Raw genomic sequence first — 24,299 nt, 5'->3', positions numbered from 1 at the left:
GTGTCATTAATACCATGACAATACAGCAAAGTACAGAATGTTTGTCCTGACAGAGTACATACAAAACTTCTTAGGAAGCGCTGCTTTAAGTTTGGCTCTTGAGGGACCATCTGTATCAACTATAAATATGTATTTTTCCTCATTTGAGTAGCTAAGGACTTACTGTACTTCAGATTTTTTTGTTTCTAAAAATGATGAGAAAGTCAGACTTATGACAAGCCAAATATAATTTACTTATTACTTTGTAACTACAGTAAAATATTCAGAAACTATACAAAGACTTTAGACAGTAAACATGTATTTAATAAAACTGGTTCAGTTACACTGGATCCTTGAAGGAGTTCCCAGTACAACTTCATTAATCTGCTTATATCACAGAACAGTTTCCAGTCAGATGTACGCATTCACAATATTCAAACTCATTTGGTCCACCACTAAACTCTTCTTCCTTTCATCTTGCAAATGTGTACACTTGTGCCTGCCTCTTCAGCAGGCATTTACCTAAAAGATAAAGCAATTGCAGTACACTTAAAGACAACAAGGCCTTTCTTTGTGAGATAAAATTAACTAATAATTTTAAAATAAAATTGTTTTTTATTTAGCTAGATGACACATGCTAAAGACTTTAAAATTTTATTCCTGAGCAGGTTACACATTGCTGTGATAACCAAAAAGCCACCCCCAGAGTCTTTGCTGGCCTCGTGTCCAGTCAAAAAGGAAAAATAAACCCCTAAAACATCATATTTGAAAGAAGCTTATCCTTTTTCTAGAGAACTGAAATACTGGTGTATTTGCTTTTTGGTTATGAACTCTTCCCTATTAGACTTACAGGTAGTGATGGTAACACTTTTGTGATGGTAACAATAAGGAGTGATTGATGACAAGGATTGTTTACTTAGGTCTTGAAGTAAATTAAATCATACTGTATATACACACAGGGTTAGATGTAACTCTGACTCACTAAAATAACTAATAAAACAGAATTAAAGTTCAGGCAGGTGAAAGAAATTTAAAGACCAGGGCTTTTGCCTCCATTTTTAAGCAGTTCTGATTTTTATACTTTACTGGAATTCAAGATTTGTATGGCTATATAATTGTAACAGGAAAAAAAAAGATTTTTACTAAGTCTTCTAGCAATTTTATTATTTTCCTTCTTTTCTATTAAGTATCTATTTAAAATAAAAAAACCCTATATGTTATCCAATAACTATTAGAAATGCAAAAAAAGTTTCAATTGATTCTGATCTGGACAGGACTTTAAATCAGCAGCCAAAAAAAAATGAAAAGCTAGAAATAATTTTTTATAAGCTGTGTTCAAAAGTCTTTGCTAACACTTTGTATATCCACTTCTGGGCAATTAAAAGCCACCATTTCTGACCCAAAATCTTTTAACATCCTCTCCCCTTCCCTTTTCTCCTCCACTTTACTGTAATTATCTACCATTTTGATTATCTGTCTGTTCTGGTAACTTCTGCAGAAGTTATACCTTAACCTTGATTATTGTAATTATGAAACTCCCCAATATTCAAAGCAGGATAGAGCAGATTGGGAATTACCTTCCTCATCCACCCCCAGCCATTGGTGGGGGACTGGGGCCTCCACCCCAGTGATTTATTCGACCCATCCTACGGCGAGGATTTGCTGGAGGCCTGAGAAGAAAGCAATTCTATTGTCATTAAACTTTTACACTAGAAATATAACCCTTTCTCTAAATGACAGTTAGAACCTCGGGAAAAAAATCAGTTTCATGTTAAAAGCTCTAAAAAACCTCTAACCCCTCTTTCAAAAAAATTATAATTCTTTAATAGTTTCAGAGTGTGTTAAGCTATATTATTTTTCAAGCTGTCCAAAGCTGTGTATTGTTATCAACAATAATACAGATAAACATTTTAGTCTTCCTACACAACGCAATTAATCTACTCAGATTCATGTGACTTTGCTAAGATAGGAAAAAAAATCAGAACTGGTGTGAATATGAAAAAAATACCCTCTTCTGTCATTGTATCCTGAATAGGAGGAAGATGTATAACCTCTTCTTCTCAAATCTGGTTGAATAATGCTCTGGAAACTGAAAAATAAAACAAGAGTTAGGTGAATTGACTGCTAGATATAGTTTATCTATTTCTGGATTGCAAGATAAGAAATGGCCTGAAAACCAGTAAGTATGTTAAGGAATGAATGGTGTATCTTGCCAAGATCATTGTTGTTTAATTCTTGGCAATTCTTCTCCTACATATCAAACTAAAATCTGAAGTAATTCCAAATTACAGTGAGGCTCAAACTATAAAATCTCATTTTTGTGTAAATATGCAAGAAATGCATAAAGTATAAACTTGTAACTGAAATAATCAAGAACTGTTGAATACATCACAAGACCTTTCTGTTTCTTAACTGGCTTTCATCTGGGGCCATAGATTTGTCATTACTGCTGTGTGATTATTTTTACATAGCCAGGATCTCTTGTCACCAGTAGAAATTCTCCAAGTAACCACTTAATTATTGGATCAGCTATCAGACATTAGCTGTTTAACAAAAGTGTATGCTTTTTCCTTTTTGAAGTTTCAAAATAGATGACATGTAAGAAAACTCATTTGAACTTCCAAGAAGTTAGCATCACTTTTCATGCACTTTTTATTAATACTACTGTAGTGCTTAGTGAACAAAACTACGTAGTCACAGTAAAATATTTATAGATAAGAATGCTAAAGAGTAAACACAACGCTTTTATTGTTATGTTACTGATAGTACTGAGTAGTTTCTACCTATGTCAAATCTAAAATGAAGCTCACCAAAAGAATTAACTTGTACTTACAACAGAACCACAAAATCTGCTATGGACCAGAAGAAATCTGTTATAGATGACAGACTCCAAGGAGCCCGACTCCGGTTATCCAAAACTTGTCCTGTAACATATCCAGACACAAACATCCAGTGATGTTCAGCGTGTGACACTGCACAGTACAGTACACCCAAGCGTATCTGCTGAGTCCAGAATTTACAAATGGGAGGGAGAAACTTCACGTCATGGGCAACGGCGGCGAGTTTCACTGCCTAGAGATAATTTATTGAGCAAGCACTCGAACTACTGGGCTCACAATCGCCAAACGGGCTCTGCGTCCAGGAAACCTATAAGAAGTACCAGTGCAGCGGCGGTTTCCCCGCATGTTGCTTAAGTGCTGTTCTGCTACGCTCCCGGTGTTCGCAGACCACGCTCGGCCCCTTCAAAGTCCCCAAGCGCAGTTCAGAAGCAGGCGAGCTCAGCGCAGGCCGCGGGGGGACGCGACACTGGCAGGGCCGGGCCCCGCCGGGCTCCCCCGGCAGCGGGGCCGGGGCCCGCGGTCACTGCTCGGTCACTGCCCAGACATTTCCCGCCCGGGGGCCGCGGTCACTCCCCGGTCACTGCCCAGCCATTCCCCGCCCGGGGCCCGCGGTCACTCCCCGGTCACTGCCCAGCCATTCCCCGCCCGGCGCCCCGGCCCCTTCCCCTCACCGTTGGAGATGTAAACCATGGCGGCTCCTGCCCCGCCGGCCCCGCCCACTGCGCATGAGCAGCAGGGCCGGCTGACGGGGCGCCCGGAGATCCTTCCGGGGCCGGAAGGCGGGGCTGTGGCGCTCTGGGGCGGCGCTTGGTGCCCGGTTCCCTTCCCAGGGATGTTACAGCGGTACTCAGCTACTGTTAACGGGGAGTCACTCTGAGCACGCCGTATTAACGAGGGTTACCCCTCAGCACCCTTGTTAACCGGGCGTCCCCTTCAGCGCCCCCTGTTCATGAGAACTCCCCATCAGCACCCCGGTTAACGGGGACTCCCCCTCAGCACCCTCTGTCAACGAGGTCCCCCTCAGCATCTCTTAACGAGGGGTCCCCCTCGGCAGCCCCTGTTAACGAAGAATCCCCCTCAGCCCCCGTTACCGAGTGTCCCACTCAGCCCCTGTTCCGGGGGTGTCCCCTCGCCGCGCGGGGCCGGCCTGAGGCGGGCGGTGCTCGGGAGCAGCGTCCCCTCCCTCAGAGCGGGCGGTTCTGCTTCACCTTAAACCATATTTATTTCAGTAGTTCCAGTGTTGTGTTGGAGTTTCTTTGCCGTGTCCATTAAGCGTTTTAAGAACAACAACATGAGTTGGTAGTATGTCAGGGTTTCATAAAAACTAAACGTTCTTAGCCGCCTGCTGTAATAATGGTAGAAATATGACGAAGTCGAGAGATTATTTAACACTTTTGACTAAAGGAAACTTTTGTTTCTTATATTTAATGACAGATATGCGGCTTTGTATATTCCCGTTATGTTTGTGGGAATGTTCAGCCCGAAGCTGAGCATCTGGTTTGTTTTATTTTTATAAAAGCTTTGCCCTGCAAATAGTGGCAGCATTTTTTTCTCAGGGAGAATCCATGCATGGAAAATTGGAGGTAACTATGCAGCTATAAAGGCAAATTTAATATATTACCTCCTCTCTTTTTTTAAGCTAAACCTGTAGACAAGGGATGTTTAATTCTGCTGGGCAATGGCAGTGAAAAATGAATGTAAAAGCATTTTAACACTTCCTTTGCAACAGCTATATTTTCCTAATAATGCAGTAAAGTCCTTTACTAACAGGAGCACAACACAAGAGTGTTTTCTGAAGTTGAAATTGTAATATCGTGCCTCTGACAGTGCAGTTGTCCTCTCAGTAAAGAAACTGTTTGCAACTGGCAAGTGTTTACAAATGTTTACAAACGTTTACAAATGTTTACAAATGTTCCATGTTCAGAAACAAACTCTTGCGAATAACTGAAAACAATTGTGAAAGAAAAGTATCTGGAACAACGTCTGTAAAATAAACGTTTATCATTAATGTAAGAGCCGGGTAATCTACCACTCAATAAACGGGGCAATACCAAAGTGTTTAGAAAATAGTGCATGATGGACATAAACACAGGCAGTATGGTAAAATGATTCAGGGACAACACCTATTTGTTTTCTTAATTAGTCCTGTTTATGGTAATTTTTTCAAATAGTAGTCAAATAATAGGAAAATAACTGTACTTAAGGAAAATATATGACAAATGTATACCTTTATTAATATGCTAACCTGGAAATGATATACTCTTGTTTTTAAATTATTTTAATTAATATATTTTATTTCCTTTTCACTAGGCATTGAGACAAAACAGCAAATTTAAAGAACTATTGAACATTGTAAATACAACGTTGACCAAGATGAAAACAAAAAGAGGGAGGACAGAAATGGGAAAGTAATGGCATTAAGTAGCCTAAAGGAGGTATTGTGAATTTTGTGGTGTATTGAAGACACACACAAACTAACTCTTGCTCGTATAGAACCAAACATTACAGTCCAAACTTTTCACAGGACTTTACACAGAAACATAATAGTGAACCTGAATATGAGCAGGTAATTATTCCTCCTGACCTCAAGCTCTGCATGCAGTTAATGTTGTCCTGCATGAATTAATGTAATAAGAGTTCAAACAATTCCATTTTAAAATGTATTATTTTTCAGGGGGAATATGTTAATCACGCAGAAAAGATCGATGTATTTTTTGCTTTCCAAATGACAGAAAGAACCCAAACAACAAAGAAGATGGCTAGTGAGTTCTTCAGGTGCTTAGTTGTTTTTTTGTTTTGTTTTATTTTTTAAATATAATGTGAGATAGTCTTGGTTTATTTAGTAATAAAGTAATGATAAATAACATCTTAATGCCCTAAGATTATATAATTACAATGCAACATTTCTCTGAAATGTAAATCTTCGTTCGCAAAGCCCAGCCAGGATGATTTTTGGTGAATGAAACGAAAGAAATACACTTTTTAAATTGAGAGTACTGGTGTGTGTATATTCTTAGCCATTCACTTTTCCAAGAAAATATGTCCAGGTACTTAACAGTGTCAGAATAACCAACCATTGCATACAATGATATGTGAAAATGTTAGTATTTTTAACTGTTTTTAATGCACTTAGGTATACATTATTTATTAATTTATTTCCATATTTAAGTTTTAGACACAAGAACATGTGGTTAAAAATCAATGGTAGCGTTGCACTGTCAACCTGGTTATCTACTGGCCAGGAACTAAGCCAAAAAGCGGAATGGGAATGGGAAAAGAGTTATCCACATGCAGCTGGGATATATGGTAGAGCTGGGACAGAAGGTGTGGGCATAAGCTGTGGTGGGAGCTCCTTCCTGGTGGTGCCATGGCCCTGACATCCCTCCCTGAGCAGCTGCTCCTTCCCAAGGGGCAGGGCGGGTGTCTCCAGCTGGTGCTGGAGTTACAGTTCTTCAGTGACCCCACCCTTGCTTTCAGCTTGGTGCTGGGAAGGTGAGGACAACAGAGGCCCTGCACCTGCACCCCTGCTAAGGAAAACAAGTAGAAGAGGCGTTTTTAGAGTCAGCAGCAGAAACACAAACCAGCTGGGCTGCCCTTCTCAAGGGTGAGTGCTCTGAGGAGTAGAGCTGGTTGAGCTTCTGAAGGTGTCATGAGCAGCAGAGCTGAGGAGAGGTAAGAGCCAAAAGTTAACTGAGATGCTATTTGGAAACTGGAGAGATGTGATTATTTGACAACAGGCAAAGTAAATATTTGTGTGATGCCATGAAGAATAGTGTAGGCCGTACATTAAGTAATTGAAAAACACCAATATATTAAATAGGCTTTAAATTTTTTTAAATGTAATTTGTTTTAGATGGTTTATTTTTTTTAGACTCTATTCTAAGCGTAAATTTGCCTGTCTTAGTTCCTTGTGAATTGTATATTTGTCTAAGTACTGCTGTCTGAGCAGTATATTACTGTGCTTTATCAATGTTTTCTGTTTTTTCATGAATACTAGCAAAACCATGGGTCAGCTACTTTGATAGCATTTTCTATGCTGAGGGATGACCTTTTAGTTGGGATGCAAGAGAATTAGAAAGTTGTGTGCATAGAGAAGCGGTGATGCACCATGAACAGTGTTTGTACTTTCTAAAATTTATGTTACATTTTTAATGTGAATGCAGACTTTTTAAGAGAAAATAATTTTGAATTGAAGACTAAACAGGAGCAACTGGACTCTCCCCTGAAGGGGATTTGCAGGATATCGATCAAATTTATTAATAGAAAGAGAAAAGGCACATTTTTTTCCTCTTGCTGGCCTATAGTTATTTCACACAGTGATTATCATGTTACACTACCACATAATTTAAATGGAAACATTCAAAACTTAATTTGGATTTGAATTATTCATGAAAGAGTTGACTGTCACGTAGTATTTGTCTTATACACACACAATTAATACTGTATGTGTTAGAGCGAGGAGGTCTTTTAATTGTCACATTACAAATGTAAAATGCTCATTGCAACATAAGCATAAAACTCAGAGGACATTTCACAGGATTCTGTTTTTTGACAGCTCCTATAAGAAAAAATAAGTTGCTGTTTGTGGAAGAGCTGGAATCAATTATTGGAACTAAATTATGTTGATTTAATGTCAGAACTTTAAACAGAATTTACCTGTTCGAGTAGCTTCAGTTCTAAATAACTGATTGAAGACCTAATTTTCTTTATTCCCTAGTGCCCCAGACAGACATATATTCATGTACTGTGGGCTTTGAGTCAGAGATATCTTGTGCAGATTTCAACTGGAAGATATATTTGGCAAAATCAGCATCTCTGGTCCTGGCATTAAATCAGGTCAAGAACATAAGCACATAATGCTACAAACTATTTTTTCCCCTGGCTGGGACAGAGACGAGATGTTCTAGTAACAGAATTGGTCTGCAAATTGTTTGTTTATACAATTTGTTGATACTGAATAACAAACATTACGAGGCTTTAGTTCAAAATTATTACCGTTAAGGGTTTGAAAACAAACATATGCTTGAGGAATGCCAAAGGATTGTCTTGTGCTTTTATATTCCTTTAGATGACAGCATATCCTTATGTACAGAAACCCATAACTGCCTGTATGTGTTCCATGTTCTTAACAGCAAAGACTTCATCCCTCAGGAGAATTAAATTGGTGGCCTTCAATTTAAAGTCGTATCAAAGTCTAGAAAGAAACTTCCCCACTCTTCTCCACGGGGTGAGTGCTGTGCTTACAGTTATGTCCGGGCACAGAAAGAGCCTGGTCACTAATTGGTCGAAGTATCTGAGCACAGAGAAGAAATATCCGTGTTTCGGGCGCGGTTTTTGGGTGGGAATACTTTGAATGTCCAGCGGGTGGCAGCGCAAGTGTGAAATAACGCGACCTGCTTTGTTTAGCCGCGCTCCAAATGTCCTACCACCTCTGCCGGAGAATATTTGCATTCTCCTTCATAGAGAAATCCTTCGTCCCGTGCCGGTCGACACTTATGTAATACTTAAATGGCAAATTCTTACCGGGTTGGGGACCAGTGTTGACTACACAGAAGTATAGTGATTGGGAATTTGTTAGAAGTGTCACAGTGGTAGAGTTTGGGCTAAAGTTGGAGAAATGCTTGTGTGTTTACATATGACTGGGGAGTTCGCTGCTTGGAGTTTGTTGGCTTCTTTTTTCTTTTTTTTTTCTCCACCCCATCTTCCTCCCCCAGTTAGTGGAACACCAGACTTCCTATTTTGTTAGTGGAGTCTTTGGCAATTTTTTTGGTGTAAATGAAAAAAAAGGGTGAACATAAGTAAGTGTAATAGGAACATTTTTAATGTACAGCAGGTAGGAAAAATAATGATAATTACATGGGTCAACTTAAAATAAAAATCAGGTCCTCAAACCTATGCCATAAGTTAATGAGAGCCTGAAATGGAACTGACCTGCTTATTCTCATATTGTGTAGTTTCTTGAGGATATACTTGCATCTGTCAGGTAGAGGAAACAAAAGAAGTCTCAGGCTCTGTTAGTCTTTTGGTTTAAAGGCAAATATTCCTTGCCTTGTTATGCTTTCTGCTAATACATGAAAATTAGATTTGTCATGTACCTCATGAGTCTGGACTGTGGATGTATGCACACACACAAGCCTGCTTTGGCATGTTTTCCTTTTTTCCTGAAGTCTTTTAAAAGTAATGGGCTTTCTGTTTAGTGAAAAGTGAAATTTAATACAATGAAACTTGAAGAATAAATGTTCAAGTTAGGGCTTATCCTTTTTCCTTGCTGTTCTTATATTTTAAAATCCTATTTGTGAAGTTGGCTTGTAGGCACACCTACAGATTTCACACAGCTATTTCCACTTCCCAGTTTTTACTTTCATACTGATGATGATGCCACTATGCTGTTGTGGTACCTTTAGAAATTAAAAGGAATGATTAACCAGACAAATGGATTTATTAAGACAGGTGTTGAGATGTGGATGTTGGTTTTACCAATAAATGTGTTCACTGAGGTCTGTTAGGGCATATAGTGTGTTTCTGTTCTCTGTGAAAGTTCTGTTAACTGTTTATTATATATAAGCCTGCCTGTTTTAGGTGATAGCTAGGTTGTGAATACACTCAAAAGAGGAAAAAAAGGTTTAGCTCACTGATGCTGTTGAGTTGCTTGTAGACAGCTGAAACATTCTTATCAGCCACCTGGTGGGTGAGGTATGGGCTATATGACTGAGAAAACTCATGTGAAAAGTACGAAAGGAAGCTGGAAAACTTGCATTTTAACAAGATACTACTGCTTGTCATTTATCTTTATTTTTGTGTCTAAGATGACTACAACATAAAATATGTCATAGAGTCCTCTGACCTCACTGATGTTCAGGTGAGCCTTGTGTGGGCAGTGTATTTTTCAAGTTCTTTTCTTCTCTTTTGTATGGGTGTTGTTTCTGCTGGAGAGCTGGCTGCTGTTGTGCTCCTGCCCTTGCTTTAGTGTGGTTTCTGTCAGAAAGTTTCTGTCCCACAGCCTAAGCCAGTTGTACTGAGCATTAGTACTATGTCCAGCTATAGCTCTTGGGAGACTTGCTGAATATTTTTGGTTGAGATGTTTATACGTGAATTATATTTCTTGTTTATGTTAGTCCTTTTTAATATAATCATCACTATTGTTTAAGAACAAAGACAAACTCGCCTAATTCTTTCTTACTTCCCATATGCTCAAGTGAAATGGCACTTTTCCCTGCTAACATATGTAGCTAGGATATAACAGTCCTGTTTTCTTCTGGATGTGCATGGGTTGCATCTACATAGACGATTTAGGGAGCAGAAATGTTTCTTCTTGATACACATTTGCTTTTCTGGGTGTTTGGAGCTTTTTGTCTGCATTTGGAGTGTTGCAGTAGGCACTTGAACATGCTGCTGCTGTGCCAGGAACAAATTCCCTCCTGATAAACCAAGGCTGAGGCTGCACAGCAGCTGGAGCCCCCCTGCAGTGTGGGCATGGCAGGATCAGCTCTCTGTTCCCATGCTGTGCACACTGAGGACTGGCAGCTGGCAAAGATGGAGTGTGGATGTGCAGTTCTGCAATCAACAGATTTCAGCAAATGGAACCTTGGGCTTTTCCCCTCTTTGCAGCAATAACAGCCATCGGTGTTGACTTGTCAGTGGAAACTGTATATGACAAGATCACCCTAAACTATGAGAACATCCCTTACTGCATTAGAAAGGGCAATGCAAGTAAGGTGACAAATGGAACAAGGCTCTAGTTGTTGCTAGAGGCATCTCTGATACTTGATACACCACTTACTTTAACTGCTTCAGACTTAACAGCCAAAATAAAAACAGCAGCTAAGGTATTTGTCAGAAGCAGGTGGATGAAGCCAATTCCATAATCTATTTGGTGAATAAAACGGTGATATGATAACTGACACGTTGTTCTGGAGAGATTTTATAGTTCTGTTGGAGTGCTAACATCAGTTTTTGTCTTCTGAAAATTTATTACTTTAATGGGATATGTTAATGCAATCAAAACATTTTTAAATGGGTGCAAGCAGTGTAGCTATTTAGAAAGCACATAGGTGTTGGGGGTGTTTGGGAAGATGCAGGTGCTGTGAAAGCCAGAGTGGTGTTGACACGATGACTCTGTAGAGGTTTTAAAAGCCCATTGCACTGAGGTTGTAGCATTCTGATTCCACTCTTATTGCTCCTGATTTTGATGTTTCTCTGTGTGCAATGCTGCCATTCTTGGTTTTGCTGAACTTAAAAGGGAAGCTCAGCCATGACAGAAGATGTGTTACAAGACCAGACTGCCTTGTCTGAAAGATGCATTTAAAGCTGTGGTTGTCTGCTAGGAAAAATCCCTACAAGCTGTAGAAATAATGTGGGCCAACCCTTCCCTCCCCCCCCAAATAATCCTATATTTTACAGAAGATTGGTGTGCTGGGATGCACAACGTCTTGGGGGTTGCAAAAATGGTTTTGAGTTTACTAGTTAAAAATCAATAAAGGCACACGTGAGACTTTTCATCGTGGAGTTAATTGGAGAAGTATTACTCAATATCCTCTCCAGTTTAGCTTTTATGTGAAGATCACATTTGCTTCCTTCATCATCATGTGATAAAGGACCCTAAAAATTCTGATTTTAAAATACAGTTGACACTATTATCCTATATACTGTATTTTCCATTTTTTTCTTGTTTAATACAGTCCAATGCATTATACCTCATAATATAGAACATAATGTATATGAGCTCAGTGCTATTAGAGGCAGAGCTAGCCCCCAGTAGGAAGAAGTTGAATATACTTATTTGATATTTTTGTTCATTTTCATCAGACTAGCTGACAAAACCATGGTTTCACTTCTTTACAGTCATACTGGCACGACTTTAAAAACTCTTCCTTTTCTGCCTGACTTAAATGACTAGGTTTGAAATTCAAAAGGAACAAATTCAGGACATTCAGAAGAATCCCCAGTAACTTCTTTATGTTGAAAATTAATAGCAATTGAATTGTCATGTGTTCCATGCTCAAGGAAGAACAAAAGCCTACCTGTAAAGGATTCATAAGTGCTAATTTTATTCACCAATAACTACAGTAAACATTAAGGTTCTCCAGCAATCCAGCCAGCATGAAGCTGAGCTTCAGAGTTAGAGAAAAAGAATGCAAGTCAGACTAAGTAATGGCAGGATAAAATTTCTTGTTAAGTTCTTCCATAAAGTAATATATTGAGTTCTAATTACTGCATCATAAAACAAGACATTATAGCAGTACTGAGGAGGGTTGTAAAAGTTGATTTCTTTTAGAAGCAAAGTCAAGCATAAAAAGTCTGCAGTAATAATAATGTAGTCATATCTAAGTACCTGAAAAAATAAATAATGAGAGAGTTGAAATATATAAAAATGTAAATGGATTAAGCAGTGGAAAGTTTTTCATTTTCCTTGGTAACAAAAATATTTGACAGTGAAAATTAATGGGTGATAACAGGTATTAGGAAGCCCTTTATGTTGTCTTGACAGAAAGGCACATCAATGCAGAAGGAGGTTATTCTTCTTCAAATAATAAACCCACCAAAACCTGCATTGTAAGACTGTTTTTCTTGGAAAAGGCTTTGAAATCAAGCATTTTATATTTTATGCTTTCATAGTAGGATTCTCACATTCTAAGCTACTTTCAAAGTTAAATTTACTTTCAGAAGAAGTAGAGGTGAGTTTGAAAAGTTTTTCTTAGGCATTGGATTCCTTCAATCTTGTTGCCCTGGGACAAAATAAAAATAAATCCACGAGAGTCAAAAGGAATTGGATGCTTTTGACTGAGAAAAGTTTTAATTTATGCTCTAAAAACAGTCAAGGATATAAGCAATCATGTCTGAATCTCCAAGCAGTAGGAATAAAGCTTATTCCCATATTTATCTCATATGGTATCCTGTGATTTTCTTTGAAGTGTTTGGCAGCAGGTACTGGAAAGAGCTACAGCAAAGCATTTGATGCTTGGAACTCCTTTCAGAGACTTTCCAGTGATCACTGCTCCCCACTGCTTACCTTGCTGCTGTGAATCTGCAGCCTTTCTTGTGGATGTTAGAAGCAGTCATTAGGCTTCTGGAATATTTGCTTCTCTCAGTCTGTTTGTTACAACTTCATGTTTCTCATCACTAACAGAATTTTCCACATGCTGTCCCAGCAGTGTTTGTCTAACTTGTTTCCAAGACAAGATAACACTGTGCTACACTGTCCTGTGTCACTGTCCTGTGACACGGTCTTGCTGAGAGACCAGCGAGCATCAGTTAATTGTGAGAATGAAGTCAGGCACCAGCATGAAAATGTGAGGATTTTAACAAGCAGGTCTCATGGCTGGCTTCCTCACTGAGCATATACCTCAGTCACACTTAACTGCTGCCAAAGCAGCAGGGCTGCATTATCTTTTAGAGCTCTCTAAATGATGTTGAATATCATTTGTATAATGCTTTAGGTGGGTGTAACTCATGGAGAATTTGCTTCTGAAAGTTCCCCACCTGCACCATGACCCTCTAGGCTGGGCTTTGCTGCTGACCCAGCACACCACATGCATTGCCTGACATGTAACAAGGGGTTTGGCTATTCGTGTGGCTGCCAGAGAACAAGGACAAGGATGCCAGGCTTGGGGCAACTGCTTTTGTTCATTGTACAGGAAATCTCCAGGTGTGTGGCAGCAAGGTGAGCAGGAGGCAGCTGGTGATGAAGTTCTGTATTTTCTTGGGTATTTCCTTATTTGAAGACCTTCTCTGCACCCTTTAAACCATTCATAATTTTAAGTCATTAGAGACAGAGGGAGAAAGGATGAAGATTATTTGTTCTTCAGGGGTTATACTTTCACCCTCTAACATAAGCCTTTATGCTACAAGATTTTCTTCTGGGCTGTTAGCCAGGTACACGAATCACTGTAATCCTGATCAGAGAGATGACAACTAAACTGGTATGAGGAAAACTTCCAAAGATTTGAACTCACAGTAGATTACAATTCTTTGTTAGGCTAATAGATTTTACAAAGTGCTTGTTTACAGATTGTCCTCTTGAAGCTGTTCAAAACATGCTCCTGAGAGCAAGTTTAAAAAAGAAATAAAATCAATAGAGAGTGGTTTTGGCCATCACTTGCTTTTCTTCTGTAATGTGACTGGTCCCATCAGAGCTCACTTCTTTTAATGCTAAGAGGCAGAATCCAAGCTCTGGAACCAGCGAGCTGGATTTTGTCACGTTGCTTTCTTTTGTCAATTAAACCTGTTCTGAAGAGACAGAAACTTCACTAATAGCTTCTCAAAGTTCTTCCTGTTATTTTGGGGTCAGAGCTTTCCATGCATACAAAAGTGATACTGTTGCCTTCAAATTTCAGCTGTTTCATTGCTTGACAGCATCATGTGTTGATTTTGAGGTGTTTGGGTTTTTTTTCCCCCTCAAGGATTATTTTCTAAAGCTGTTTCGCAGATGACACCTGACTACACTTATAAGTTTTTTTAAAATAAAAATTTAATAGTAGCTTATGCAGTCTATGCTTTTGCATGGAAATTGCATAATTGGACAATAAGTTACCTAATTTGTAGAGAAATTACTAGATTCCTGATATAATATTGAAAAGCATGTGTCTGGGAACACAAATATAAAGATCTCTCCTAAGTGTTTTCTTGCCAACAATACAAGATCTGGGTGTCTCTTCGAATGGGTAAGTTGCTCGTATAGTTCTGTGTCTTTCTTGAACCTTTGCTTTAGCAGTTTCTGGCCCATTTACAAATGGTACAGTATAACATACCCACTGTGGGAATATGTCAGTATTTGGGTACCCAGAACGTAATGTTTCTGCAAAGTGATTAAGCGTGGAAGAGTAATATTTATTATTAGACTTATGTAAAAGAAAAACTTGAAGACAACTTGTTCTAAAGCCATTATTTGAATCTCTTAATGTTTAATATCTCAATCTTTTTCTGGCTATTCTTTGGTTTTGAAGGTCTTGAGGCAACTCTTAAGAGTTTTACGAATAGAAGCAGTGACAGTGTAAGGATTATCAGCATTTAAAGATCTGAGTTTTTGATCACAGCATTCTTCCCTCCTTTTCCATTAACTTCCTAATTAGATTTACATTGCAATTTTCTTTATTGCTATCATCAAAATACCTGTAGTCAGCTCAAGCTATGTATAAATTAAAGATCGAATATTTAACTATGCTGCATTTTTCATTTTAAGCATGAAACTGAATAAACTTAATACTTCTGGCATAACTAGTTCCCTTAATACAAATAATCAATTACGTTTTCCTTTCTGCCACATGGCCGGACATGCAGAGAGATTCTTTCCACCTGGGTTCTTCATGTCATTTGAAAAGCCAGAATTAAAAGGGACAGAAGAGGGATTGCAGCCCTCTCCGTCTCATCACATAAACTTTCCCTCTGTGCAGCTGGTACCCTGAAAATGAAACTGCTTCAGAACAGGCTCAATAGATATTAAGTGCGAGAACAAAAGAACTTCAATTCTATAGTGTGATTTTTGTCCTAGAGAATTAGCATTACTGATATTGGGGGAATCCATAATCATCTTGGTACATCAGTGTAAAATAAATTTCCATGTGTCTTTTTGTAAATTTGGTTGCTGTTTTCCCCCCTTCCTAAAACTTCCATCCCCTGACTGTGAAGTGTAAATCTCCCTTGCACTACCTGATCTGTAGTAACAGATACCCTGAAGATTATGCAATTCTCCTCATCTCAGCAGTTAATTCCTTCACTATTTTATGGCATATGTATAGCCTATGTGTGTATAAAATACTTGGGATAAGCAGAAAATAGAGGAAGTATACAAATTAGAAATTTGTAGGGAGAAAAGTGTTTTCTGTGCAAATGGTTGGTTATGTGTGTGCTGTGTCTACTTATGTCTCCTTGCTGGTGTGGAAACTCAGGTCATCTTCAGAACTCTGTAGACCCTCCAGTGGAAGTCAGTGGCTCTTGGAACCTTCATCAGTAGCTGAATTTATTTTTATAACACTTAAGCTGTGGCTTCTACTGGTTAGGACAAGGCAAAAATCTCTCTCCTTGGCTGAAGAGGTTACTCCGTGTGTTACATAGAAACAGTTTTCACAGCCTGGTTTGTGAAGGCAGATGAATTTTTCTAATTTGTAATCCCCCAGGCAGGGTCACACGGGGCCTTCACAGAGATCTTAAACCTGATCACTGTGTTACCAGAACTCATGGCTATTTGAGATCATCAGCTTCTTTGAGGTCCTAGGTCTGCTGTGACTCTGCAGAACTCCTATAGATTGTTGCTAATGTTTTTTGCAGCAGCTTTCCTATTCTTTGCATATTGATGCGCTGTGCTCATCTCGCATATAACTAGTGCAGCATTTTGTTCTAAAATGTTGTTGTAAATCACTTTTATGTTTTCAAATGTCTTTGCAAGGTGGTGGAATGACTTGGCAGAAAATATTGCAGTTGCTGACAGCAGATTCTTTCCCTTTAGAGATAATGCTTGCAAAAAGAAAACATAATATGATAGTGTAAGCAGAAAAAAAATCTGGAAGTCTTGTTGCCCACTTCGACTCCATGACCTTGGATGTAATTAAAAGACTTCTTATCTTTGCTCAAGAAATGGTTAGATATTCCAATACACAGACTTGACTGATTTTTATGAAGAAAGAGGAAAAATGAGCTAGAGTCTGGGAACTTGAAAGGTAACTATATTGATTTTTTTTCCCTAAGAAATTTTTATTAAAAAATGGCCTCTGAGATCTGAACAATTACAGACTTTTCTGCTTTTTAATATGTTTGTTTCATCTAATGGAGCAAATCTACTAAGGAAAAAGAAAATCAGGTTTTTGGATTTATATTTTTTCCGCTGCAAACCTTTATTTAACTAAAAAGGTGTGAGTATTGCCTTTATTCTACAAAGTTACCTGATTCATTATACTTTCTAATGTCGCTAGCAAGTATGTGTCCTTAGGCCCTCTTGAACAAAAATAAGACATTTTAATCTGACCATGTTCATTGTATCATGGGAAATCCTGTTCCAATTATGTCTCTTTTTCTTTTGTCAGTGATCCTATTTTAAATATCTGATGTCTGTGATAGCAGCCACATTATGTGAATTCTCATTTTTGTAACACACATCCTGTTTTACGTATCTTTATTTTATTATTATTAACCAAATCAGACCTAAGTGCCATCAACCATGATGTGTTTTGCAGCATTCTGACTTAATTTGTGTCTGTCTTACCATGACTTTCTTTTCCATTGATTGCACAGAAGTGAACAAGACCATGCTGTTTATCTTTTTTTTCTCCTTCTTTTGTCTTTAGTCTACTCATTCTTTGTTTCTGGGCCTCTGAAGAAATTATGGGAACTCACATTGCTAGATAGTTGTGGGGGAGGAATGTCTGAGGGTCAATGAATTTATTGATACACATAGCCTGAGACTGCAGGGAAAAAAAGAGCCCCCCCCCAAACCAGCACAGACTTTTCAGATGGCTGTGGGCAGCATGAGACAGCAGTGGTACTCAGACTGCTCCAGGACTGCTCTTAATCATCTTGAAACTTCACATTACAAAACTTCCCCGACTGTCCTGATCATGGCAGAACTGAGGTTTGTGTGGTTACTTTTGGGGGAATGGCTGCTGGTGCTTTCTGACAAATCTAGTTCCTTCCTGATGAATTTTTTTTCAGAATGGGAACAGCGCGTATATTTAAGCCGAGTGCCAATCACCTTGGGGCAGTGGTGCTGGATGACACTCTCTCTCCTCTTCTTACCATTTCAGCCCCAAATCAGTAATAGTCTTTGACAAGCATTGCTGTGATTAAGTAAAGAGATGGATTGCTTTGTTAAAAGTACTTCACAGAGTATGAAAAAAGTACTTTGAGGACTGCTTAGATTAATAATTCATAGTTAGCTGATGTGGCAGGACAAACAAAGTACACTCCAAGTTCCAGTTACCTGGAGATCATGAATGTCACTGCATCCTTAACATAATGGACAAGATGCTGCTTCAGGACTTTCAGGGCCAATGTATTCATTGTTCTCCAGTTTGTCCAATGTAGCAATTAATGTGATTAAGCTACTGCCAAATCTGCTTAAATACTATTGCACTGGGTCGTTAACTTTAACACTGTCATCATGTTCTCCCTAGTGCATTTACCTTATTTAAGGAAGATACTAATGCTTAGCATTCACTTGGATCAAGAACATAGTGCTTCTATAGTTCTCAAGATATTACTCAAAATGTTCATGCATTAGGAATTATATTGGACTAATGGGGGAAAAATTCAACCCTAAATCCTTTAGCCACTTGAGACTCCCACTGATATTAGAGCAAGTTTCTTTATATCCATAATCTGCAAACTTATTGGTGTTTAGCCAGTTGTGTGTGTGGTTTTTAGCTTGATGGATGTTTGGTTAGGAAATCTTTAGGTTGCCTGGAATAAAGGATGCTAAAACTGTTCCTAGGTCCTAGGAAAGATGTAATGCAACATAGTTCAGAAGAATTATCAGATAATTCTCAAGCAGTTCCTCTTATCCAAAAGGCACAACAAGACATGCTGGATTTTTTAGTGAGAGCTCTTGGGATTGGCTGGAGACAGCTATAATGGGTGCCTGAAGATGGGTCAGCAGTGGGTAGTAGGTCTAGACCCAGGTGAAAGGTTTTTTTCCAGAAAAAACTTAAATAGCCACAAACCCCTGCATATAGATGCGTTGGTTTTGGAAAATTGACTCCTGTTTAGAAGAGTGCCAGTGTTCAGAATGAACTGAAATTCATCCTGTAGAGATGTGGGAAAAGGTTCTGGTGTCAGTTACACAGCCATGAACCTACAGAAATGGTTATTCAGGTAGCAACTGATGCTGGTGGCTTCTAGTCTTTATTGGATATCCCTCATGTACTTCAAACAAGGAAGTGATTGAATGTCACATATAACAGTCTCTGTGGACTAGAAACTTATTGTAAGAAAGGAAGAAAAAAGAAGGCATTGATTTTCATTGTTACTGTTACTGCTCTCATTTTCTACCTGCGGGAACAAGAGTAAGAAAAATGTGTAAAATAAATAAATGTTTTATAATTTGCATATATTTGATCTTAGGAGAATGAGTCCTTGGACTTGAGCTTAAAGGGAAGAGGGAATATACTTCTATGGCTCCATACCTGAAAAAATTCCTAGGAAAGCATTGTGGAAGCACATATATCTGCTAGTGGATTTCAGACATGATCTTCAAATGTTCATGTTACTTCACTTGGGAGAGTTTTAAAAATAAAGGCAGATGCTAAAATCAGAAACATGTCGGGTCCAGCCTCTATGACATGTGAAAGTCTGTTAGGAGCCAGTCTAGAAATTAACCTGTGAACTCATTTCCAGTAAGATTAGAATACATTCACAGTGCAGAGATAGGAGGTGGGAGCTCTTGACCAAATGACACAAGAGTGCAAGCTCAAAAAAAGAAACAGAAAGTTAAGAGTCTCATCTGAAAGACAAAGAAATTAAAAATGCTGTCTGGTAGATTGGCAGTACGTTATCATGCAGATTACAGGGTGCCCTTGTAAGGTGAAGGAGAGATGAAAAGAGCGTGGTAGAAATCAACAGGAATATGGGAAAAGCTTCTGGCAGAGGGGGGGCATAGACCATTTCCAGCCTCAGGAGACTGTGTATAGGGACTTTGGGAGGAAAGAAATATGTGAGGAGGTTGCCATGGGTACAGTCTGCTGTGCCTATAACAAAATATACAACCTGAGAAATTGAGGGATTGGTCAGATGTGCCTGAAACGATTCTCAGAGGGAGATAGCGTAAAAATTTTTGGTTGTGAACTTATAATCTGCTACCTTTTAGTTAAACCTTTATAAATACTCTTACAGAAATGAGAGTAGGTTGTTTTGTGCATAGTGAATGGTAAAACAGTGCTCAAAAAGTGAATTGGGATGGACAGGCAAGGGCACTGTGAAGTCATCCCTAACATATAGTGTAATGTTCCATGTGTGGAAAAGCATGTAGATGTCTGAGGGCTTGCATACATGGGATCAGTCACTGTAATAAAGGCAGCTTTACTGAATAAAGTTAAGATCTTCTTAGGTGAGATTTGTGTCACATTAAAGACAATGAGGGGGGCTCTCATCAAAGTGTAAAGTGATTATGAAAACGTTTATTTTTACTTTTGATACTACTTTTTTAAGATGTGCAACCTTCTATGAAGTGCATAAAGCAACTCAATATCTGTCTGGAACAGGCAATTTTATATTTTTATGTACTAATCTGTATGAACATCTACATGTCCATAATTATGCTTGCTTTCATCCTTCTTCCTTGTTTATTTTTTTCTGAGGTCTTGTAAGTTTAAAAAAAATTTCTCAATGTTTTGCAGTTTGATCTGAAAGGTCAGAATGAAATGTACACAACCCTGCTCCTATAGTGCTGGTGAACAATGTAGTGGATTCTGTCACTCCTGTGTAGAGCAAGAGACATGTTGTGTTAATTAACTTTTTTCTTAAATGCATCACTTATTAAAAAATAATACCTGAAAAAATTCCTGGGAAAGCGTTGTGGACCCACTGCTAGTGGGTCTTCAAATGTTCATGTTACTTCACTTGCATCACTTATTAAAAAATATTCTGGCAAAATGATTGTAGCTGTGGATAGAAATTAACTTCTTCACTCTGAGCCCGGGTACATACCATAAACTGCCTTGCCTCTAATAGCCCTTCAGTTCCAAAATCATTGAGTTTTTTGTCTAGGCAGCCTTTGGAAGCATATGTCTGCAGTACTTGGTATCTTGAAATAAACTGAGGGAACTTTCACAGTTCTGTAGAATCATCTGACTTGATAAGTACCAAGGAATATGGAGTTTTTCTTGTGCACTACCCAGATGGATTCTGCAGATCCCATATTGCACAGTCTGATCTATAGTCTTGGCAGTAGTTTCTAATGTACATTTTATCTTCAGTTTTTAATTTGTAATGACCTTTACTTCATCAGTTAATGATTTTAAATTGTGTGATCCATTAGCTGTTTGATTCAGTAGCCATGTACTTCTAGAAATTACTTCCCAATAGATTCTCTTACAGTTTTGTGTTTTTAGAGGGAGGACAATTTCTTACTTTTTGGACATGTCCAAACTTCTATGGAATTGGGATTGAGAATATACAATGCTTAAGCAAATTTCCTTTTAATGACCTAGTCCACTTCCTTGTGAGAAAATTGGACCTCTTCAGTGCAAAATCCTATACAAAATACATTTTTAGGCAGAAAAGGTGTATCTGCACTTTCATCTTTTGGGTCTTCCTCAAATACTGACAATTTTTTCTATGTTTAAAATGATAAAACATAGGGAACGTTCTTTGGAGATTCACTTTTCCAGGTACTTGGGAAAATATGTGCTTGTTTATCAGAAATTCTGGGTGTCTGTTGGTCCTGCACACCCCAATGAGAACAGCGGGGGTTTGGCCCCTTTCACTGTGGTGTTCACAGTAACAGGCTGGGCAATGTGTCGAAATCACACCTTATGTTTTAAAACTGACTCAGATTCAGATAATAATTAGTATTTTAATCATTCTGAAGCAGTATCATGTTTTTTAAGGAAACAAAGACTTTTCTATGCATCAATCAACTCAAAGGAGTTAGAAATGCCTCACAGTTCCCCAGAAGACTTGCTTTTTTGGTGGGAACTGACTGGAACCTGAAACTGTTATTATGGCACATTCCTGTCATGAGCAATGTAGAGAGGGCAGGTGGGAAGTGAGGAGATACTTGCCTGAATAAGGGACCCTGTGAAATCCTCACCTGAGACAAAAGAAAGAAAGACTTGTGTGAAGGTACCATGGGATTTGTTTATGGATAAAGAGAGGAATCATTTTATAATGTATCCCTCCAAGATAAAATGGTAGCAGCCTGCTTTGATTGCATTTCAAAGGACTTGTGGCACATTAAACCAATTCAGAGAGCTAAGAAGCTTTACACAGTGATCCCAAGACCTTTAGATGTTATTTTATAGTAGGCCCATGTAAAAAACATCCAAATTTTGTGTGTTTTTTTTTCCTGTACATGATGAGCTCATTAGTTCCTCTGAGAACACAGAGCAACCTGAGGGTAAGAAACTTTAGGTCCCAGACTAGTGAAAAATAATTCCCAGGATGAATTTTTTAAACCTTTCAGATGGAAATCATGCAAACAGAAAAAAGAAAACATGCATTTCAAGGTTAAAAGAGATTATTGTATTGAGATGAGTATGCTAAAAAAAAGTGCATAAATTATGTTTACTAGATGAAGACTTTTTATTCTTACTAGTGTTGCATTTGCATTTACTATTTGTAATACAGTATCTAGGGAATTCTGCCTGATGCCTGCATTTAAATTAAGGTGGAGTAGTTTATAAGCAGGATAAAATGGTCAGTGTTTCAAGTTAACAACAAGTAAAATAAAATAACTATAATAAAAGTGAATGAAAGAGATATAATATCTAAACTGTGTGCATTGCCCCTTCCTTGTGAAGACCATCTCTCTACAGGGAATTTGCTTAGTTCACAGCTATCTCTGGCATTTTGAACTGCATTTTGACTTTGGTACAAAATATATTGGACTATTTGGAGCTTGGTGACCATGTCATGTAAAACCTACATTCAATAAGTGGCATGCAAAACCAGTATAAATATCAGTGTGTATGTATAGATGGCTAACAGATAATTACCAGTGAGCTGTCATCAGGAATACAAAATTATGGTGATTATGGGAACAGAAAATAACTGCCTTTCTGCCTCTCTTTTTAATGCTAGTGCATATTCTCATGTGAAAACCACAAGTTCTTTTCCAGGTCACTTTTGCATGTGCTGTTCCTTTCTGTGAAAATCTTAGAAAAAATAATTCTGAAAAATGGAGATTTTTCATGCCCTCATGGGCAATCTGTATTTGACCTTTTCCAGCAAGTTAATCTCCAGGTCAGAGAGTTTTAGTCATAAAAACTAGTAAAGCCAGTGCAGCAACTACAGTGAGTTTTTCAGCAAATTAGCAAGGGTGAGGTAGCATGAAACAAATCAAGTATGCCTTATAGTAGTTTGTTGCTTCTCCAAATAAGAAATAGATTTTTTTCATGCAGTAATGGAAACTACTCCCGTGGTATGGCTTGTCTTGCCTGTATTTCTAGAGGGTATAATTACAGATAATGGACTTTGGTTTGCATCTTGGGATTTCAAAATTTTGCAGAGCAACAAAATTTGATTGTTGTGCTCTCACTGAATCCTTTCAAATTCATGACTGAAGTGATATAAAAACTGTCAAAAGACCCAAGCAAACAAAACCCACAACAACTGTTAAAAGGCAAAACTTGTGTTTGTGTAAGTAATGCTGAACTTTAAGACTACATCTGCGAAAGACCCTCCTCCTTGTGGGTTATAATGCAAAATAACAATGATGGAAAAATTACAGAATGGTCAGTAAGGTAAAATCATCAGCCCTTAGTGTTATTTGAACAGGCCCATTGTAATGATGCTCTTTCATGAGAGCATTTAGATGTAATGTGAGGCACTTATAGATGCTGGATATACATTTCAAACATGAATATCCTCTTTCTTATCTCAACTGAAATGACCTTTCACGTTATTCTATTCTCATCAGTCTCTTCACTGAAAGACTTTGCAGCTTGCACATCTCTGTGTGTTTTAGCCTGTAGTTAATGCATATGCATTCACTGCTTTGGCAGGTGCAGATGCAGTTCACTTCAGACTCTCAGGGAGAGTGATCCAGTTATTCCTGAATGTGCAAATTGGCTGAGGCATCACTTACCTAACTGCACCCTGGCAGATTCTCTACAACAGGTTTTCATTGCAGGGATCACCTCCAAATTCCTGATCGATAGTTTGTGTGTAGTACACGCTGTAATAATTCCATTACAGCATGCACTGTGGAAGGAACTCCAGTTCTTTTGGCACAGAAGATCTGCAAAACTGTATGTTGTTCTCACCATGCAATTAGCCTGTGAAACCCTTCTATCAAGTTGTAGATTCTATGAGAATTCAAAAAGTGGCTATGCAAATTTGTGAAAGAAAAATTCTTGAAGGATGAGGAAGCACAAATATATCAACTGTGGGTCAAGAAGTCTGAGCTGCAAACTGGTAGAGGTTGGGAGAATATTCTTTGGAGTTATCATTCCAAGTTATTTTTCATTTTTTTTTTCTTTACATTCACTCTTGGCACCTGTTGGAGCTGGAGTACTGAGTTGGCTGGCTGGCTTAATGCAGAGATTCTTATGATAAATTCTTACGATCCTTTAAGGATTTTTCACTAGAAAAATTAAAAGTACTTAGTAAAAACGTGTTTTTAAAATGTCTTATGGGTAGTTCACACTTAGCAGGTAAGGAGGGGTTGGTGGTAGCCTCCAAACTGAGGGTAAATATGTTTGTGTTTTCTTGAATCTGTCTCTCTGTTGCTGTCTCCCTGATTACTTTGCTTTCTGGGGTTCTACCAGCAACCTTAGGATTCCTGATTAGAACTGCTGTTGCCCTGTTATTAAGATGGTCAGTGGTGGCTGAGTTTCT

At 38.4% G+C, this 24,299-nt stretch overlaps 1 protein-coding gene and 1 long non-coding RNA gene across 5 annotated transcripts; one reads left to right on the top strand and one right to left on the bottom strand.

Moving 5' to 3' along the window:
* Positions 1 to 212: 212 nt before the first annotated feature.
* SELENOK (selenoprotein K) lies at positions 213 to 4,113 on the bottom strand. 4 transcript variants are annotated; one of them, XR_004359080.1, is made up of 5 exons: positions 4,028 to 4,113; positions 2,813 to 2,903; positions 1,988 to 2,068; positions 1,557 to 1,649; positions 213 to 501 (listed from the first exon to the last, which is right to left on the bottom strand). XR_004359080.1 is itself a non-coding variant. In XM_032699226.1 (5 exons), the coding sequence occupies exons 1-4, from the start codon at positions 3,507 to 3,509 to the stop codon at positions 1,562 to 1,564; spliced, it is 279 nt and encodes a 92-aa protein (XP_032555117.1). In that variant the 5' UTR covers positions 3,510 to 3,620; the 3' UTR covers positions 213 to 501; positions 1,557 to 1,561. The 4 variants fall into 4 exon arrangements, 2 of the variants coding, with proteins under 2 accessions (XP_032555117.1, XP_032555116.1); XR_004359079.1 differs by lacking the exon at positions 4,028 to 4,113 and adding an exon at positions 3,096 to 3,265; XM_032699226.1 differs by lacking the exon at positions 4,028 to 4,113 and adding an exon at positions 3,491 to 3,620.
* Positions 3,553 to 6,457, top strand: LOC116792340. The gene is made up of 4 exons (XR_004359081.1): positions 3,553 to 4,402; positions 5,130 to 5,254; positions 5,552 to 5,594; positions 6,297 to 6,457. It is a non-coding gene; the product is annotated as an uncharacterized LOC116792340 (long non-coding RNA).
* The last annotated feature ends 17,842 nt before the right edge of the window (positions 6,458 to 24,299 follow it).

The sequence above is a fragment of the Chiroxiphia lanceolata genome, chromosome 11, assembly GCF_009829145.1.
Source record: "Chiroxiphia lanceolata isolate bChiLan1 chromosome 11, bChiLan1.pri, whole genome shotgun sequence".
NCBI lineage: Eukaryota > Metazoa > Chordata > Aves > Passeriformes > Pipridae > Chiroxiphia > Chiroxiphia lanceolata.
This window is presented reverse-complemented; position numbering and strand designations above follow the sequence as displayed.

Bases quoted from the DNA above. Each gene is read 5' to 3' on its own strand.
- SELENOK (XM_032699226.1), bottom strand. The intron at 2,069-2,812 runs GTAAGTACAAGT...TTTATTTTTCAG, and splicing joins GCAGATTTTGTGGTTCTGTT to TTTCCAGAGCATTATTCAAC. The intron at 1,650-1,987 runs GTATTTTTTTCA...CTTTCTTCTCAG, and splicing joins GGATACAATGACAGAAGAGG to GCCTCCAGCAAATCCTCGCC.